General features: G+C 45.3%; 1 protein-coding gene across 3 annotated transcripts in view; it reads left to right on the plus strand.

The window, feature by feature from the left end:
- Position 1: 1 nt before the first annotated feature.
- Positions 2-19,823, plus strand: part of YIPF1 (Yip1 domain family member 1) — a 35,910-nt gene continuing 16,088 nt past the window's right edge. For 2 of the 3 annotated variants that reach the window (XR_003315908.4, XM_026498047.4), the window contains exons 1-9: positions 2-143; positions 423-502; positions 869-945; positions 4,974-5,134; positions 8,457-8,537; positions 8,779-8,866; positions 14,476-14,592; positions 18,359-18,525; positions 18,876-19,058. Coding sequence is in view for 2 of the 3 variants with exons in the window: in XM_026498047.4 (XP_026353832.2) it covers positions 915-945; positions 4,974-5,134; positions 8,457-8,537; positions 8,779-8,866; positions 14,476-14,592; positions 18,359-18,525; positions 18,876-19,058 (828 nt within the window). In the remaining variant the exon portion in view is untranslated. The remainder of the gene's footprint in view (positions 144-422; positions 503-868; positions 946-4,973; positions 5,135-8,456; positions 8,538-8,778; positions 8,867-14,475; positions 14,593-18,358; positions 18,526-18,875; positions 19,059-19,823) is intronic. The other variant, XM_026498048.4, reaches the window with a different exon arrangement.

Here is a 19,823-nt window from a genome sequence, read left to right on the forward strand (position 1 = left end):
AAGGAGGCGGGGCTCTGCCCGGAGGAGGCGGAGAAGTCTCGCCCCCCGGATCTCCGGCTTCCGGCAACTCGGCGGGACACGAACCTGCGGGAGCTACTGAGGCCGGAGCCTTTCCAGGACCGGCTGGACGCTGAGGCCCCGAGGTGAGGCAGCCGGGTTTGCTGGCCCGCCCGGGACAGAGGGGGCCTGTGACCTCCTGCGCGCCCGGGCCGCTGCGGCCCAGCTCCTCCCCCTAAAACTGCGTCTGCTTTTTGGGCAGCTCTTTCCCAGACCTTGGGTTCAGGGTGTCCCAGGCTGCAGGGTCGCCCTCATTCCAGCGCCTACTAATTGCTCGGCTGTGCACTAAGCGCCTAACACTCACTGTCTCATTTAATGGCCTCCGACACCTTGTGAGTAGGTACCATGATGCACCCATTTTACAGATGAGAAAACTGAGGCCCCGAGGAGCCCACAGTCACACAGCCACACAGCGAGGAGAAGCAGAATCGGGAATCAAACCCAGGTCTGTTTGACCCCAGAGCCTGTGCCCTTAACCACTGGCTAGGCTGAACTGCCTTTGCTCTTCACTGTCCTCATAGCCAGGTCTCAAACTCCAGCCTCCCCTTCCTCACCCTTGCATCCCCAGGCTGTACCTGGTCCTTAAACACTCAGAGTGAGTGAGATTGGATGGAAACTTCGGACCCCCCGGGTTAGTTTCTTTATGACAGTTTCCTAATATCTGATGCTAAATGGTTATCTTTATACAGGAAGTATCCCACCCCACTAAAAAAGGAGGCGAGGGAAATCAATACCATTTCTAACAGTGAAACAAGATTTGTTTGCATATATTTTATTCTGGTGTCCTATGAAGTTTATTTTTCCTTTTTAGATCTCTGCAGATTTTCTTACTAATTGGGAGAAGACCCACTGGCTGAATGGCGGCTGTAGATGACCTGCAATTTGAAGGTACATCAGTTGGGTGCCCAGCTTTTACGATCGGTATTTCCGCAGTCACAGTGACGGGTGTTCATTGATAGACTGGCATTTATATTTAAGAAGATGACTTCAAACATCTTGGTAAAAGAACGTTGGCCACATCCAGGTTTTTCTGTTTGTCCACACCAGCTGTTCTTTTTTGCCAAATAGCCCTTCAGATTGGTAACATCATTAATTTAATACAGTGATTACAAAAAATGTTTATAGAGTTACTGCTTTAGTTCAACAGACATTTACTGAGCACCTCCTTTGTGCTTTGAACTCACTAGATACAGGAGATAAAAAGATAAAGGAGAAGTTTTTTTACTCTGCTGGTGTAGATAAAAGTGTAAAAAGGTAATTATGATGAAATGTGATCAGGTCATTCCTTCACTGAAACAGTAAGCATCTCATGGGTGTGACTATGAACCAGGCAGTTGTTCTAGTTATCAGGGATAGAAGAGTGAGCAAGACAGTTCACTCCCTTATGTAGCTTTCAATCTAGTGGGGGGAGACATTAATTTGGTAAATGATCACTTCAATATGTACCCACAAACTATGAAAGTGCTGGAGGAACAGTCCATTACTCATAACCTGGAGCCTGACCTAGACGAGGGATTGACAAATGCTTATTTGTCTTGTAAACACTTGCACAGCACTTAGTATATATGTCAGGCACTGTTTTGCTTTACAAATATTAGCTCATCTAATCTTTATGTTAACTTTATGAAATAGTTATTTTATTCTACCTTTTTACCAATGAGGAAACTGAGGCACAGAAAAATTAAGTAATTTGCCTAAAGGGCACATAGTTAGCAAGTGGCAAAGCAGGGTTTGAACCCAGGCAGCCTGGCTTCACAGCCAATGTTATCTGAAGAAGAGGTGGGTTGTTTAAAGACAAATCCGCCTCCATCTTCAGCATATATTCAGCATCTGACAACTTCTCATCACCTCTACCTCTTACCATGCTCAAGGTCACCATCACCTCTTGTGTGGATTCTAGCCTTTACCTTCCTTCTGGTCTTCCTGCTTCCTCCCTAGTCCACTTGTAGTCTGTGTTTTGCAGTCAGTAGTCCTTTAAAACTAAGTCAGGTCATGTCATTCCTTCAGAACCTTCCAGTGACTCCCATCTCACGAGGTATGAAAGCCGGAGCCTTTCCTGTGTTAGGAGGCTCTACGTGATCCAGCCCTCCACTCCCTCTGATCTCCTCTCCTGCTACTCCTGCCCTTTCTCTCTGCCCTTCCCACATGGGCCTGTCACTGTCCTTCCTACGCACCAAGGACACTCACAGCTTAGGGCTTTTGTGCCATCTTTCTGTTTGGGAATTCTTCTTCCAGATGGCCCCGTGGCTTGCTCCCTCACTCTGTTTAAATCTCAGTTCATTCGAGAAGCCCTCCTTGGTCACCCTTTCTGAGTACAGTGTGAGAAAGTTCAGCGTAGAGAATAGCATATGCAAAGCACCTGAGGAGGGAGGTTTGTTTGACTTTTTTCTCCCAAGTAACTGAAGGAGGGCCAGTGTGCCAGAACACAGATGGCGGAGGAGACTCGCACAAGGCGAGGTTGGAGACAAGGCCGGAGCCAAATCACAGAGGACGTGGTAAACGGTGTTAAGGACTTTGCTCTTTAGAAGAGAGTGCAGGATGCTGTGGGGATCGTGGCAGGCTTTCCTGGGGCAGATGGAAGTTCAGGTGAGAAATTAGAGATCAGGACCCTTCAGGTGGAAGACACGGTGTCAGAAAAGGAACAGAGGCCGCACAAAGCGTAGGGTGTGCCAGCGTGTAGAAGCAGAGAACGTTGGTGACGGAAATAAAGAACACACCAGGCTTGCTCTCAAGGAGCTGAGCTGGCCACGAATATTCATCTCATATGGAGCAGGACGTGTGGCCAGTCATCCTGTGAGAGGTACACACGTGCTACATTCCAGTCAAACCATGCTACCTGCTGTTTCTCAGACAGGGCGCGCACTTCCCGTCTTCTGGCTCTTGCTTGTCCCGTGCCTTCTGTGCGTGGTGCCCTCCCCACCCCGCCTCTGGCCATGCTCGTACAGCATCTTCTCTAAGAAGCCTTTCCTAGCCCCGGCAAGGAGAGGAGTTATCATCCTCCTTTGAACATCTTTGTCCTTTCTCCCTCTAAAGTGACGCTCTCGTTCTGGCATGCCCTTCTGCCTGCTGAACTAGTGCTTTTTAAATGTGAGACTTAAGTGCATCTTCCTCCATCTGATCCCGTCCGTTGTGACCGTCTTTTTAAATGTTAGTGTCCCGTCCGGCCAATAAATGATAGCTATGACAATATTTACTATTATCTCATATCATTCTCAAAATCTCTCTGTAAGATAGGTATTATCTACATTTTGGAAACAGAGACTCAGAGATACAGAGTCATTTGCCTGAGGTCATGGAATGTTAGTCTGAACTTTGACACAAAGGACCATCTCACTCCAGAGCACCGCGCTGCTCTAACGTTGCAGACTGAGGCTTGACTGATGGACACCTATTAGCCACCTAATTAATTTTAGTCACCTGGTTCTCTCCGTAAAACTGTTTACATAGCTGAAAGACATAAGAGTGGGCTTAGTTATCCTAGAGCCCCATCCTACTGCCGGTTGTAGGATTCATGCTATGCTTGTAGTTTTTTTTTTTTTTTTTAAGGTTTTATTTATTTTTTGGGGAAAGAGAGAGAGAGAGAGCGCTCGAGCGCACGAACAGGGCGGTGGGGCAGAGGGAGAGGGAGAAGCAGACTCCCAGCTGAGCAAGAAGCCCGACTGGGGCTCTGTCCCAGGACCCCAGTATCATGACCTGAGCCAAAGGCAGACATTCAACCGACTGAGCCACCCAGGCACCCCTGTGCTTGTAGTTTTATAATAGTTCCCTGCTGGTACTCTTCCTGAATCCTTCTGAGGTTCAGAGCTTTCTTGAGTTTTACTCAAAAGCAGCTAAATAAAGTTTGTTAGAATAGCCAGAGACAGGAAGTCTCGATCATTGCTGGTAGGTGTGACTAGTTGAGGTTCCTTTGGAAAGCAGTTTATCACCATGGCTTAAGAGCCTTATGAATGGTTTGCGCCCTTTGTCCTGGTGATTGCGGAGACAGGTGTTCATAGATAATAACTCAAGGGCTTTTTCTATGCAGACACTTCTTACGGTGATCTTTTTATAACGGAAAGTTGGAAACACCCCAAACATCCAACTTAACAACCTCTCCTAGTCTCTCCACCTCCCAGCTGATGGAATATTACATGGTCATGAAAATGATTATTGTTAAGACTGATATAAAATGAAAAAACATTTTTCTATAATCTCCAGTCAACAGAGCAGGATACAAAATTGTTTATATAGTATCACATCCTAGGTCAGTACTGTAGGCATGCAGTAAATATTTGTTGAATGAATGAATGTTCGTCACTGTCGTGAATGTTATGGATTCACTATATAGAGAAAAGGAAACATATCAAAAATTATTAGTGTTTACCTCCATGTGGTGGGACTGTGAGTGATATTTATTCTGTGCTTTCTACTTTTACATTTGACCCTATATTTTCCATAGTAATTACATAGGACTTCTTGGAAATAACAACTTCCATTAAAATTCTTTGAACTTGAATCAAAGAAGAGAGGTTTAGATTGGGTACTCACGATGGGCCAGCCACTCTGCTAAGGACTTTACTTGGGTAAGATTTCTAACTTTCCCCAAATTCTCTGAAGATATTATTCTCTGAAGATAAGTATTGTTCTTCCCATTGCGTAGACAAGAATACTGAGGCTTACAGAGGTTGAGTTACTTACTCAGGCTCATTTCATTAGTAAGTAGCTGAGCCAGAACTAAAATCTAGGTTTGACTCCAAATTGTGTTGTCTTCGTAATCCTTTTTCCAAGTCAGCTTGATTTCTAGATGAGTTTTTCTTCAGAGCCTTTTGCTGTTTGTATCAAATAGAGTGTATAGCAAAGCCGGGGTTATAACAGCTTGCCTTTAAAATTGAAAGTATAGCGTTTCCCATGTGGGTAAGGTCTCCAATTGCTTTCAGAATTTGGTGATGCAGCCACTTCAGCGGCAAACCCAGGTGCCACTACAATACACATCGAGGGTCCTAGTGAAAGCCCGACACACCAACCAGGACTCCCAAGAGGCTCAGGGGGAGAAGAGGACGATGAGTTGCTGGGAAACGATGACTCTGACAAAACTGAGGTTTGAACTTGCCTTTGAAATTGGTTTTTCCTTTTAAAATTTTAAAAGCTTCTTCATGCATTTATTCACTGTCTCCTGTGTGCCACACAGAGTGCCAGGCAGTGCCAGTCCAAAGGTAGATCAGACGTGTCCTCTGCCTCGGGGTGGGGGCGGGCGAGAGACAGACAGGCACCCAGGCCATTGTTACCCACGGGAAGCCTGCCGGTGGAGGGGACACCGGGGCTGCGGGTGCAGAGCCAGGACCTCGTGGAGGTAGTGACCCCTAACCTGAGTCTTGGCACCGGCGTAGGAGGTGGCCAAGGGAAGAAGGTGGGAGGGGGGGTGATCTGGGCAAAGGGAACTGTTCTCAAAAAGGCAAAGAGGCACAGAAGAGCAGTACACACAGCATGTTTCCCACCTTCACATACATACGGAGCCAAGTATAGGTGAAGACAGGAGATGAGGCTTCACGGCCTGGCAAGGACCCAGCCGAATGAGTAGGAATTGTCTTCTGAAAGCTATCAGGAGCTACTGAACGATTTTAGATGGTATGGGCAGCGAAGTTTAAAGGTAAAGATACTGTGGCCTTGTGGGGTATAAATTGGAAGGAGACAGACCGGAGGCCAGAAGGCCAGGTGGGAGGCCGTGGAGGTGGTCTCGGCTAGAAGTGATGAAGCCAGAACTAGAGTTGGACACAGGTGGTGAGGGGGCGGGCTCCATAGGACTTGGTGGGAAAGGGGTGAAGGAGAGAGAGCAAGGATTCTAGGAAGACTTCTAGGTTTCTGCATTGGTTGGACGGTGAGTATCAGGTGGCTGGTTTTGATCACAAAGATTTATTTGTGTGTACTGTTAGTGGGTTCCAGAAAAACAGCATTTCTATTAATATTTTATCAATACAGTCATGACCGTGATGCCCTAGGGGAGCCCCCAGTTTATAGCAGTGAGTCCACAGGCTTACTAAATAGCTTAGCTCCCACGTGCCAGGTGCTCTTTGTGGAACTCCATGAAATATCCAAATAAGTATTGAGGTGTATGCTAAATTAAATACCCTTGTATACTAGATACTGTGGCAAGAGCTTAGGCCTAGGAGCCTAACTTTGAATCCTGGCCCAGCCAGTAGTAATAGCTACGTGGTCTTGGGTAAGGTACGTGAACTTCCCGACAACTGGGTTTCCTCATCTGAAATATAAGAAAATAGTATGTTGACTATCGTCATCATTATCATTACAACAGCTGATGTTCATTCTGTGTTTTATAGCTGGCAGACACCATTTAAAGTTCCTTGCTTGGATCATCTTATTTAATCCTCAGAACAACTCCGTATGCCAGGAACTATTCTTATCTTCAATTTTGCAAAGGGAAAACCTGAGGCACAAAGTTTAAATAACTTGCCTCCGTATACATGATTAATTAGAGTTCTCCAGAGAAATAGAACCAATACAATGTGTATTTATAGAGAAAGAGGTTTATTTATTTATTTTAATTTTTAAAAAAGCTTTATTTCGTGTGCGTGCACGAGTGGGGGGAAGGGCAGAGGGAGAGAATCTTCAAGTAGACTCCCCAACCTAGGGCTTGATTTCACAACCCAGGAGATCACGATCTGAGCCGAAACTAAGAGTTGTATGCTCAACTGACTGAGCCACCCAGGTGCCCTGAGAAAGAGGTGTGTTTTTAATTTTTTTTTAAAGGATGTATTTATTTATTTGAGAGAGAGAGAGAAAGAGAGGGAGGGAGGAGGGGTAGAGGGAGATGGAGAGAGAGAATCTTAAGCAGACTCTGTGCTGAGCACAGAGCCTGAAGTGGGGCTTGATCCCACAACCCTGAGATCATAACCTGAGCGGATATCGAGTCGGATGCTCAATGGACTGAGCCACTCTCGTGCCCTGAAAGAGGTTTGTTTTTAAAAATTGGTTCATGTGATTGTGGATGCTTGGTGCCCCCAAAATCTGGTGGAAGTGGCCAGTAGGCTGAGATTCAGGAAGGAGTTGGAGTTTGAGTCCAAAAGCATTCTGCGGTAGATCCAGGAAGAGCTGGTATTGCCGATGAAGTCCAAAGGCAGTCTTCTGGAGAGGTCCCTCTTGCTCAGAGAGGTTGGCCTTTTGTTCTGTTCAGGCATTCACCTGATTGGCTGTGGCCTACCCACATTGTGGAGGGCTATCTGCTTTACTCAAAGTCCACCAATTTAAATGTAAAGCTTATCCAAAAACACCATCACAGAAGCATCCAGAATAATGTCTGACCAAATATCTGGGTGCTGTGGCCTAGACAAGTTTACATATGAAATTAACCATCACATTGAGCAACAGTAGACATCAAAAGTTTGAAAAATGAGTAAGGGGAAAAAAATCTTAAAACTGGAACATTCTATCCATTATCTTAATTTGTCTAGGAATTGGGAAGATGTTACCAGTAGTCTAGGATAGATACTGAATTCCTTGTCCTAACTGATGGAACATGGGTCTCTGGAGTTCAATATCTTGTAATACTAGACTTGGAAAGAACCTTCAGTTTCCTGTTTCAGCTTCCCTCCCAAGATATGAATGCCGTCTGTGGTGTGTCCGAAAGACAGCACTTGAATACCTCCAGAAGTGGGCTATTCATTACCATGGAAAGCAGCCACTGCCACTTTGGACAGCTTTAATTATGGACAAATTTTCCTTTTAATGAACCAAAAATATCTTCCCTTGCTGTGCAGAGCTCCTCATAGGCCATTTGTGCCTTTTGCTGTGTGAATCCTCACGAAAGACCCGAAGTGGCAAGGGGCCTGCATTCCGCTGTCGAATAGCCGTGCTGTTGGGACAGATGTGGCCCAAGTGTGCCTCTTCTAAATTGGAATTTTGAGGGGGGGGTTTTGTCAGAGGAGTATATTTTAAGCTTTTAGTACGTGAGAGTAAATCAGATCAGAGTTTTGAGAAATCAGGTGGTGATGGTAAGAATCTTGAGGCGGCGGGAGTAAAAGATACACTGCCTGCCTTCCATCTGTACGTGTTTGCGTGTCTGTGTTATCGTACCTGATGCATAGTATAGAGAACTGAGCCCATCCTTCCTATAATCCTACGAGGTGGGTCTTGCTCGCTGTACTTTTTAGAGAACGGAGTCTAGTGATCTGTCAAGTCTCTCCCTGGTGGACGGACCAGGAATTGAAACCTTGCGGTGTGACTTCAGAATGGATGCTTATTTTCTGTCAGGCTGAGTTGGGCACGGCTGTTGCAAAGTTGATGAATGCAGAAGGGCTCCGTCTTCCGTGCATCTTGATTTTCCATTAGATCAGCTCCCAGTGTCTGCGTAGCTGACAGGAGGAAATTACTTCTGTGTTCATTATATTTTATTTTACCTCTGACAGTTACTTGCTGGACAGAAGAAAAGCTCCCCCTTCTGGACGTTTGAATACTATCAAACATTCTTTGATGTAGACACTTACCAGGTTTGTAAACCAGTTTCACCTTTCCTTTCACCCGTAATGGAGACTTGTGTCTTCTATGGTTAAACAATCGCATGATGTGAAAGCTTTTGTATACCGGATATGGTCTTACAAAAGTAAAGGTTGGCATTTGAAAATACTCTCATCGTAAAAGCTGTAATCACAGAGTTTTGATTTTGCAGTATTTCAATGTATTAAACTTTAAAGAAATCTTCAGTAGACTTACTACCGTGTTATTTTCCAGGTCTTTGACAGAATTAAAGGGTCTGTCTTGCCGATACCCGGAAAAAACTTTGTGAGGCTGTATATCCGCAGCAATCCGGATCTTTACGGTATGTATAGCACTGTTCTGATTCTTCACCGTGTGCTGGTTGAATTCAGGTGAGACTGCGGGTTGCCTGAAAAGTTGGATAAGTGCGCTGTTGGCGGGGCATTCAAGCCTTCTGAACATCAGTGACAACCTTTGCGAAACATTTTGGGGAAGATGCAGTTCTGTATTATAGTAATGCCGCGATGACAAGCAATTAGTCTGTCTTTTGAAAGTCTCCAGATGACGCTACAAACTTGAGATGAATGAAGTCACTTTAAGAGGAGAGTGTTGATTTTAACTTTAGAGGAGGTGGTAGTGGGGGTAGGTGTGGGGAAGGGACTCTTGCACTTACTCTTTCGTGTGCTGAGTCCCAGCTGTGCCCTCTGACGAGCTGGCTCCCCTTGGGCCTCAGCCAGCGGCACTGGAAGTCTGTAAGAGCCATGAGTGCGGGGGGATGACTGTCTTCCCTGACCTCCCTGGTGTCTGAGATAAGGTGAGAGGCCCGCACCCAGCGCTCCTGAGGGAAAGGGTTCCCGCCACTGTGGCCTCCCGTGTTTGAAGGGAGAAGAGAAGAGAGCCAGCGGCTCTAGGTGCTTTCTGTGCGCAGGCGCTCTGCAAAAGACTGTGTATGTGGTCACCTTTCCTTCTTGCAGCAGTGTTTGGGTGGGTGTCATTATCCCCAGTTCTCAAATGAGGAAGCCGAAGCCCGATGAGGCTCAGGACAACGTATGCTCAGTCCTAAATTAGTATTAGAGTAATATGTTACATACTGTGTACATAGTTGATTATAAGAGGAGAAGGAATTTGTAAGGTTCTACTGTGTGCCAGTGACTGCATACGCTGTTGAGTCCTTTCAACAAGACTCTAGATTCAGTGTGATTATCCCTCTTCTCCCTGTGAGGACACCAAGGCTGAGAGGTGTCAAACGAAAAAAGTAGAACTCGCACCAGTTTAGGGTCCATAAAGCCCATCTTTGTTCTGTTCGCCTGGTGGTTTTAAGCTACAGAACCTTTTCATCAACTGGCATGGCATGGATGTCCAATACTGGCAGCCCGTGAAAGCGGAGTGGCTGTGGGGGAGGCTGAGGAGAGGCTCCCTCTGTATAGCCCCTCTCTCTGGCAGCACCGGCAGCTCCAGCCAGATGTCCGGCAGCGCCTGAGCGCCAGGGAGCACCGTGTGAAAGCACTGCCTTGGCCCACGCCTCTCGTCGAAGTGTTGCCAAGGCGGTTTCTCTCCAGCTCCCTCGTTCATTCTTCCAGCCTGAGATCTTGAGAGACGGGCCGTGTGTCTGAGTGATCCATGTCGTCAGCGCCTGTCACAGAGTAAGCCAGCCAACAATTTTTGAGCACCGTGTTTCGTGCTGCAGACTGAGGATTCAAAGACACAGTCATAGTCTCCACCCCCAGGGAGAGAGAAGCGAGAGAACTAACATCTGCTGAGCGCCTCACAAGTGCCAAGAGCTCAGCCCTGTGTTACTGTTTTACAGCTTTATTTCCCACACTCCGAGGCAGCCTTGTCTCACAAAAGAGAAAATGAAAGTTTGGGGAGGACAGCTTGCCCATAGTCATGGAGTTAGCAATGAAAATGACACTAGCAGACATTCTCAGTGCTTCCCGTGTGCCCCTGTTATTGGGGAAGAACCTGTATTAAGTCACTGCATCCTCATGACAACCCCAACGTTACAAGGTAGATACTCTTATTATCCCATTGTGTGGATGAAGACACTGAGTCACACAGAGGTCAAGTATCACGCCCAAGATCATATAGCTAGTAAGTGGCTGAGCTCAGTTTTCAAATCAGCAGCATAGCTCATAACCCATATTCTTCATGACTTTGTTATGCTGCCTCTCATGACAAAGCCAGGATCTGAACCCAAAGCTTGCGTCTTTCCACAACACTGTTAGCCTCATGAGCTCATAGACGTGTTTAAAAAAAAAAAAAGGAAGTTCTAAATAGGTAAAGTGTTCGATAGCTGAGAGGACTGGGCCTTGGCGGGAAGGTGGGAGGCAGTGGTCAGGAAAAAGACGACAGAAGTGCTGGTCTGCAGAATTGGAGGGAGAGATTGATGAATTTAGCTACATGTAAACTAAAATACAAAATTTCTACATCACCAAATAAACCATAAGCAAAGTAAGAAGGAAAAAAAAAAGTAATTAAGCCACAGGCCAGAGATAATATTTGCAATTCTCATAAGCAACAAAGGATGAAAAGCAAGACTAAGTTTAGAACTCCTACCAATTATAAGAATAAAATCAATGATAAGTTCTGGGAGAAAACGAGCAATTCACAGAAAAGGAAACCCAAATGGCCAACAAATACATGAAAAGATGCTTAGGCCCACCTATAATCAGGGAAATAAAAACAAAACGAGATATTATGCTCATCATTTTAACTAACGTACAAATTGGCTTGTCTTCATTCAATTAATTCAGCAGATATTGAGCACTTAACTATTGTAGGCACTGGAGATAGAGCAGTGAGAAAAACAGACCAAAATGCTTATTTTGAGGCAGTTTAGAATCTATTGAGCTTAACAAGAAACACATAAAATAAGTCAAATATATATGCTAGTGATAAATGCCAAGGTGAAAATTTTAAAGGACAAGAAAGTTTGTGTGGGTGGGTGGACTTGAATTAAAAAAAAAAATTCAGAGGTGAACTTACTGTAAAGGCCTGGAGGAATCGGCAGCAATCCATGTAGATATCTAAGGGGAAGGCATCTAAAGCCGTGGGCACAGCCAGCACAAAGGCCCTGAGGCAGGAACTTGCTCGGTATGCTCAGAGAACAGCAGAGACCAGCGTGACTGGGCCAGAGGGAAGAAGGGGACCTAGCAGATGAGGTCAGAGAGACAACGTGGAGGGGTAAGTTGTGTAGGGTCTTGGCCACAGTGAGGACTTCAGTCTTTACTTGAGTGCGAAGCCATTGGAGGGTTTAAGCACAGGAGTGACATACTCTTAAGTCAGATCTTCGGAAACATTGATACGGAGAGTTGTCAAGAATGTGCTCAGCAGTGGAGACTTTTGTATGTCTGGTGGGGATGTAAGTGGTATGAATGAATGAGATCGACAAGCATCAATGTGGATAAGTCTCAGAACAGAGATAAATGAGAAAAAGTATGTTGTAGAAGGATGTGAGTAGTATGACCATTAGAAAGACTTAAAAAGTAGCGCTATGGGTCCACCAGTGTTTGTGTTATTGTTCTTTGTACTTTCCTGTATGTCAGAAATATTTTGTAATATAAAAAGGCATAATGCAAACTAAATTAAGGCTCCCCCCCCCCCGCCATAATAAGAGTAGGAATTTGGCAGGAAAGAGGGAGCGAGAAGACATCTAAAGCAACGTGGCAGGCCCTGGGATGCACGGGTGGTTGTGTCTCTCCGAGCTTCCTGTGTGCCCACAGGCACAGGACACAGTCACAGTATCTGTTGTGCATCATCATGTCCCCAGCACCCAGCCCAGGGTCTAGAGGACAGTGCGTTCTTACAAGTAATGAACAATAGGGTATGATGTTCTCTGCTTTCTAGTTATGGGAACTACAGTATGCTTGGATGGTCTCAGCCCATTGACCACACATGGTCAGTTTTGTTCATTTGTTCAACACAGCTTCGGGGGATTTTTTAAATTGTTGAATTGTAGGAGGTGTTTTGGTCTTGCTTGTTCGCTGCATCTTTTGTATGGTCGGTACGCAGAATAATACAGTGAACAAGATTTCGTCTGGTAGCAGAACGCTTGCTGGCTAGTAGGTCAGCAGCAACTTGTGGAAAGCCACTGTTGGTGACTCTGGAGCATCCCAGTGGATTACTTGTGCTCCCTTTCCCACCTTCAGAAACCAGCCTGGCTTGGAGAAGCGCTAACCCATTTCTTCCAGGCATCTCCCACAGCACAGTAACTTTCTGAATTGTGATATGTCAGGGTGCCTGTAGGTATTCCCAAAGGTGTTGCAAAATACTGGTGAAATTGAAAAATTAAATTCCTAAGATTTATTAGAAATCTCTCAATTAAAAAATTCTGTTTGTTCTTGGGGCGCCTGGGTAGCGCAGTCGTTAAGCGTCTGCCTTCGGCTCAGGGTGTGATTCCGGCGTTGCGGGATCGAGTCCCACATCGGGCTCCTCGGCTGGGAGCCTGCTTCTTCCTCTCCCTCTCCCCTGCTGTGTTCCCTCTCTCGCTGGCTGTCTCTCTGTCACATAAATAAATAAAATCTTTAAAAAAAAAAAATTCTGTTTGTTCTACAAAGCACTTTATCTGGATAGGGAGACACAAGGGTGGCGTTCATGAAATCAAGTGAAATAGTGATAGGGATTTGCAAAGCACGGTGTACTCATTCACTCAGTGGGATACTTGATAACCACTAAAAAAAGAATGAGCTGATTTTTATGAATAGCTATGGTGGAATCTCTAGGATATAATAAAGTGAAAATAGTACAGAGCAAGATATATCTATATCTATCTATTATCATTTATGTAAACACACGCCAAATATGCATTTGTTTATAGGTAGATAGAAATCTCTGGCAGGGGGCGCCTGGGTGGCACAGCGGTTAAGCGTCTGCCTTCGGCTCAGGGCGTGATCCCGGCGTTATGGGATCGAGCCCCTCATCAGGCTCCTCTGCTATGAGCCTGCTTCTTCCTCTCCCACTCCCCCTGCTTGTGTTCCCTCTCTCACTGGCTGTCTCTCTCTGTCAAATAAATAAATAAAATCTTTGAAAAAAAAAAAAGAAAAAGAAATCTCTGGCAGGATTCACCAGAAACGGGTTGTGGTGGCAAGCTCTGGGGAGGAGAAATGCCTAGAGCTAGGGAACAGAGAGAGAGGGGAGTTTATTTTTCTCTAGATCCCCTTTTATACCTTTTTTTTTTTTTTAAAGATTTTATTTATTTATTTGACAGAGATAGAGACAGCCAGCGAGAGAGGGAACACAAGCAGGGGGAGTGGGAGAGGAAGAAGCAGGCTCATAGCAGAGGAGCCTGATGTGGGGCTCGATCCCATAACGCCGGGATCACGCCCTGAGCCGAAGGCAGACGCTTAACCGCTGTGCCACCCAGGCGCCCCTCCTTTTATACCTTTTGAACACTGAACTGTGTGCATGTATAACTTTCTCATTAAAAAAACAAGCCTTAAACACGCAGTACGTGCACACACACAACCACGATGACCTGGTAGATTAAATGAACTCTTCCCTACCGTGTTCTGCTCCACTCGCTCTTCTGTTTAGACTGCGGAAGGACCTGCCCGGTTTACTTTTCTCTGCATTAATTAATATTTGGCGCTTAGATAAGGGAAGTAACCTTTGCTTCCTGTATCCCGATGGCAAAGATTTAGCAAAATGTCCATGATTTTTTGGACGACCCTCTAATAAAAGAAGCTCTAAACAAATTAGTGTCTTTATTTACCTAATTGTGGAAGGTGTTTTGGCCTTTTCATTCAGTCTCCCCTGTCTTCAATGCACCTAATTGCTGAGTTGCGTGTTTGACCTTTAAAAAAAGAAAATTCCCATTAAATGTGTATTGATTGCATCTAAAATTCAGTTTCCCTTGCTTACATGAATAGGGCAAGGGAGAGAAGAAATTACTCTGTAAGCGTCCAGAAGCTGGTGCTTCATTTTCATGACTGAATTTTCTGGTTTTCTTTGCAGGCCCCTTTTGGATATGTGCCACACTGGTCTTTGCCATAGCGATTAGTGGGAACCTTTCCAACTTCTTAATCCATCTGGGAGAGAAGACATACCATTATGTGCCTGAATTCCGAAAAGGTTGGTGAATAGCTTGACTCATTTGGAATGCTTTCAGTTTGTAACCATGAGTCCCTTTTACTGAGCCCTTGGGCCCCTGTCTCTAGGTGCTGCAGCCCTGGCTTTTTGCATGTAAGGATTCAAACATACTTACCATCTCAGAATTGCCACCCATCTATGTAAATCTACATAATCTTCTATTTTATTGTGGTAAAATACACATACCATCAGATTTACCATTTTAACTCTTCAAGTATACTATTCAGCGGCTTTGAGTACATGCACAGTATTATGAATCCACATATCTTTTGGAAAGCTGGAAGGGAAGGCCGAATAGCAATTGGAATTTATCAAAAGAAAAATGTGCAAAGTTAGTAAAAAACAGTGTGCATGAAAGTCTCCATTGTAGCATTATTTCTATCATCCAGATGTTGGAAACAATAGGGGCATTGTTATTTAAGTCATGGTGACTCAACTAGCTGGGTCGGTAGCCACTAATTATGAAGCACTTAGAACAATGTGGAAAACCGATAATCCAAAATTATGCCTGTGCTGTTAGCAACTTTGTTCCAGAGGAGTCTGCAAGTGGTCAGGGTCTCGAAGGGAGAATGTAGAAAGGAGTTTGTCCTAGTGATGGGCTTGTGGATGACATTGTTTTAAAACTTCTTTTCTTGTGGCAGTATTGGATAATTATACAAACAAAAAGCAACAGATGGCTTTTTAGGGACTAGGCAGATGACAGCCACCCCCCAAATGAGGAAGTTTAGCTTTGTAGGAGATTGACGTGTGCCACTTCCTCCGTTCTCTCCTTCCCTCCCCCCGCCGCCTTGCCTGCCTGCTGTCCTGTGGAGAGGCTGTAGATAGACCAGCTGAGAGCACAGTCCCCGGAACTAGGTCACTGGCCTCAAGTTCCAGTTCCCCCACTCGTTAGCTTCTACGTGTCTGGTAAATTAGTTCTTCTCTCTTGGCCTCAGATTCCTTATCAGTGAAATGGGCATAATAATACCAATATTATTGGGCTGTTGTGAGACTAAAGCATTGATGTGTGTAAAGAGGTTGGAATAATGCCTTATACAAGAAAGAGTTCCTACACATGTACACATACGTGTGTGTAGAGAGATACGTAGTTACCTCTGTGTGTGTGTGTCTCCATGTATCCTTCCTTCTACCCTCCAGGCCCATTTACATGGAATCAGGCCTGGATTCAGTTACAGCCCCATTTGTCAAATGACTGTGGTTTGAGTTTAACTCAATAAATGTTATTCATGAGATATAGACCCTGCCTTCAAGTTGTTCAATGGTTAAGTAAAGAAAGACAGGCAAATGAACAGTGTTGTAAATGGAGTATGTTAATTTCTGTATCAGCGGTATGTATAGGTGTGTTGACAGAGAAGGAGTGAATGACCCTGCCTGAGGGTCTGGAAGCTCAGGAGGGTTTTTATCTTTTCTTACCCTCCTTGGCTGGGCAGTATAAGAGAGTCATGATATGAATGTACCAGTAAGCTAGTCGTTGACTCTATCAATAAACATTTTTCCATTTTTTAAAAGATTTATTTATTTATGGGGGGGAGGGGCAGAGGGAGAGAATCTTTAAGCAGACTCCCCATTGAGCACAGAGCCGACATGAGGCTCAATCCCATAACCCATGAGATCACGACCTGAGCCGAAACCAAGAGTCGGATGCCCAACCAACTGAGCCACCCAGGCTCCCCTAAACATTTTTCCATTTTATATAGAGCATACATCCACAAAGTCGGATCCTGCTTACACCACTTGTTATTATTTGATCTTCACCAGACCACTTAGCTTCTCTGATCCTGTTTCCTCATCTCTAAAATGAAGATGTAGATTATGTGAAATAATGTATTTACGTATCAGTTAATAATATAAAAGGCTAATTCTTTTTTTTAAAAGATTTTTTATTTATTTATTTGATAGAGAGACAGCCAGCGAGAGAGGGAACACAGGCAGGGGGAGTGGGAGAGGAAGAAGCAGGCTCCCAGCGGAGGAGCCCAATGTGAGGCTCGATCCCAGGACCCTGAGATCACACCCTGAGCCGAAGGCAGATGCTTAACGACTGAGCCACCCAGGCTCCCATAAAAGGCTAATTCTTGATTGAGCATTTATTATTTATCAATCAATGTTCTAAGTATATTTGTTTTAACTCATTTATTCTCTTAGTAGTCTTATAAGGTAGTATACTGTGTTTATTCCCATTTTACAGATGAGGAAACTAAGGCAGGAAAGTTAAGTAATTCACTACTCAGGGTTACTTAGCTACAAGTGGCAGAGTTAGGATTAGAACCCATGGGGTCCGCATGTGGAGCCTGTGCCCTTGACTCGCACAGTGTTTCCTCTCAATAAAGCACTCAGTGTAATGCCTGGCGCCTAGTGGATGGCCATAGGCATAGAGGTCATTTTCTTCCTCTTCCTTTAGTTATCCAAAAAAAAAGAAAAAAGGCAGTATGTCAGCAGAATTACATTTGGCTTAATGAGGGAGTTCCCAATGTGAAAACACTCCTCTGGGAGCTAAAACTGTTTTGCCAATCATATGTCTTAACCAGAGTCTGACTACGATCGCTTGGGGTGCTTTTGTCCTTGCCAAGAGTGCATCAGCTACCGATTTTCCTAGGAAGGCCTGGTGCCACGGGCTTAGCCACACTTATTGGTCCTCCACTCCAGAAGAGGGAAAGCGAAGGCTCTGGAGCATGGTGCTACTGGAGGAGGAGGAGGAAGGGACAGTAAAATACTGAACGTTGCTATTCTGAGGAGCCGCTACATAGCATTTCCAGCACAGATAAGAATTATTTCACGAAGAAAGCGAAAGTGAGGAACATTTTGAGCAATTCATCGATGAACTGAAACTCCCTATTTCAGGGACAGAAGGCACTCTAAATAGCATGCAGAGCCAGTTAATCTGTACCCAGGGCATTTTAATAAATTTGCTCAAGAAATTAGTATCAGGGGTGCCTGGGTGGCTCAGTCGTTAAGCGTCTGCCTTCGGCTCAGGGCGTGATCCTGGAGTCCTGGGATCGAGCCCCACATCAGGCTCCTCCGCTGGAAGCCTGCTTCTTCCTCTCCCACTCCCCCTGCTTGTGTTCCCTCTCTCGCTGGCTGTCTCTCTCTCTGTCAAATAAATACACAAAATCTTTAAAAAAAAAAAAAAAAACAGTATCAGGGGCGCCTGGGTGGTGCAGTCGTTAAGTGTCTGCCTTCGGCTCAGGGCGTGATCCCGGCGTTCTAGGATCGAGCCCCACATCAGGCTCCTCCGCTATGAGCCTGCCTCTTCCTCTCCCACTCCCCCTGGTTGTGTTCCCTCTCTCGCTGGCTGTCTCTGTCTCTGTCAAATAAATAAATAAAATCTTTAAAAAAAAAAAAAAGGAAAGAAATCAGCATCAGCTCTTGTTAGACGAGGAAAGAGGGTGTGTTCGACTAGGGGATAGTTGGCTTTCCTTTGATCGAAATGCTTGGTACGTTTAAACACTTGTAGTGAGGCCCTCTGAAGTCTTTCAGTTGCATAATGCAGTTATTTAATACTGTTGATTGTTCGTTATTAAACAAGTTATAAAAGCCATGTGAGAGACCACTGGTCATCACCCCAAGGACAGTGCTGAAGATTTGTCAATTCAGGACCGTCGTCGGGTGCCTGCTCTGTCGCAGGTACTGTGTCACGCATAGTAAGACACGATCCCATGACCCGGCGAAGCAGGTGGGCATGAGAAGTGCTCTGATAGTAATTAAGGGCATGGTTACGTGGGGATTACCACCTTTGTCCTGTCGTCCTCAGTGTCCATAGCAGCCACCATCATCTATGCCTATGCCTGGCTGGTCCCTCTCGCACTCTGGGGTTTCCTCATGTGGAGAAACAGCAAAGTTATGAACATCGTTTCCTATTCGTTTTTGGAGATTGTGTGCGTCTATGGATATTCACTCTTCATTTATATCCCCACAGCGGTAAGTACCACACTTATTCTGAGCGACGTCCTGGGCTTGTCGAAAATTCAGCCGGCGACATCATTTCTAGCCCAACACTGATGGGCACCTGAAAAATACCCTTTGAATGTAGAAGTTCAGCAGGAAAGGGGATAGGGAGCCAAGTGCCTTTGCTGGACCCCCAGCCCCTCGTTCTGAAAACATTCCCCTCCGTCTGCACGCGGGGGTGTTTCTCCAGGCTGGCCTGAGAAGCCAGAGTGGCAGGGGGTGCCCAGCTGCTGATGGGCTCTGGGGACTTTATAAATACGGGTGCATGGAATGAACAAACAGATGCCCCCAGTAAAGCCTTCCTCTCCCTCCTTTTCTCTCAGGTACTGTGGATTATCCCCCAGAAGGCTGTGCGCTGGATTCTGGTCATGATCGCCCTGGGGATCTCAGGCTCTGTCTTGGCAATGACGTTTTGGCCAGCTGTTCGTGAGGATAACCGGCGCATCGCTCTGGCCACAATTGTGACGATTGTGTTGCTTCACACGCTGCTTTCTGTGGGCTGCTTGGTAATGGTCTCATTTCTGTGATCTTCCTGTGTGCTTTGGGTACAAGTGCTGAAAGACCTCCAGCTGTTACAATGATTTTTTTAAAACTGGCTCCATAGAATCAATATTGTTTTATTTTATTTATTTATTTTTTTAAAGATTTTATTTATTTATTCGACAGAGATAGAGACAGCCAGCGAGAGAGGGAACACAAGCAGGGGGAGTGGGAGAGGAAGAAGCAGGCTCCTAGCGGAAGAGCCTGATGTGGGGCTCGATCCCATAACGCCAGGATCACGCCCTGAGCCGAAGGCAGATGCTTAACCTCTGTGCCACCCAGGCGCCCCAAGATAGACTCTCCTACATGAGAAGTGGTAATTTTATGAGAATTTGATGGTGATCTCTGGCTTTACCTGATTTCTGAAATTTGGTTAAGATTCAGAGTCTGGCCAGAGGAAGTGGAGCTGGATGAGTGTCTATAATAGGTTGGGGTGCGGGATGAAGGGGAGCTCTGCCTTTGGATGTCTTTGCTGGTTTTCTGAAGGAGTTTTGAAATTTAAAGTTTCATAGGTGGAAAGCATGAGGATGAAGTCAAATTAGGAAAGGGGAGATATTTTTAAGGTGAATAACATTTAAGAGTCTTTGAGTTCATGTATTTGGGTATCTTTTTAAGGAGAGCATGTCCTTTTGAGTCGGACAGCCCAGATCGGAGACCAGCTCTGTCACTCACTGGCTATGTGAGCTTGGCCATGGTACCTAACTTCTCTGAATCGGAACATCTTAATCTGT

The sequence above is a fragment of the Ursus arctos genome, unplaced genomic scaffold (genome assembly GCF_023065955.2).
Source record: "Ursus arctos isolate Adak ecotype North America unplaced genomic scaffold, UrsArc2.0 scaffold_12, whole genome shotgun sequence".
In the NCBI taxonomy this organism is placed as follows: Eukaryota; Metazoa; Chordata; class Mammalia; order Carnivora; family Ursidae; genus Ursus; species Ursus arctos.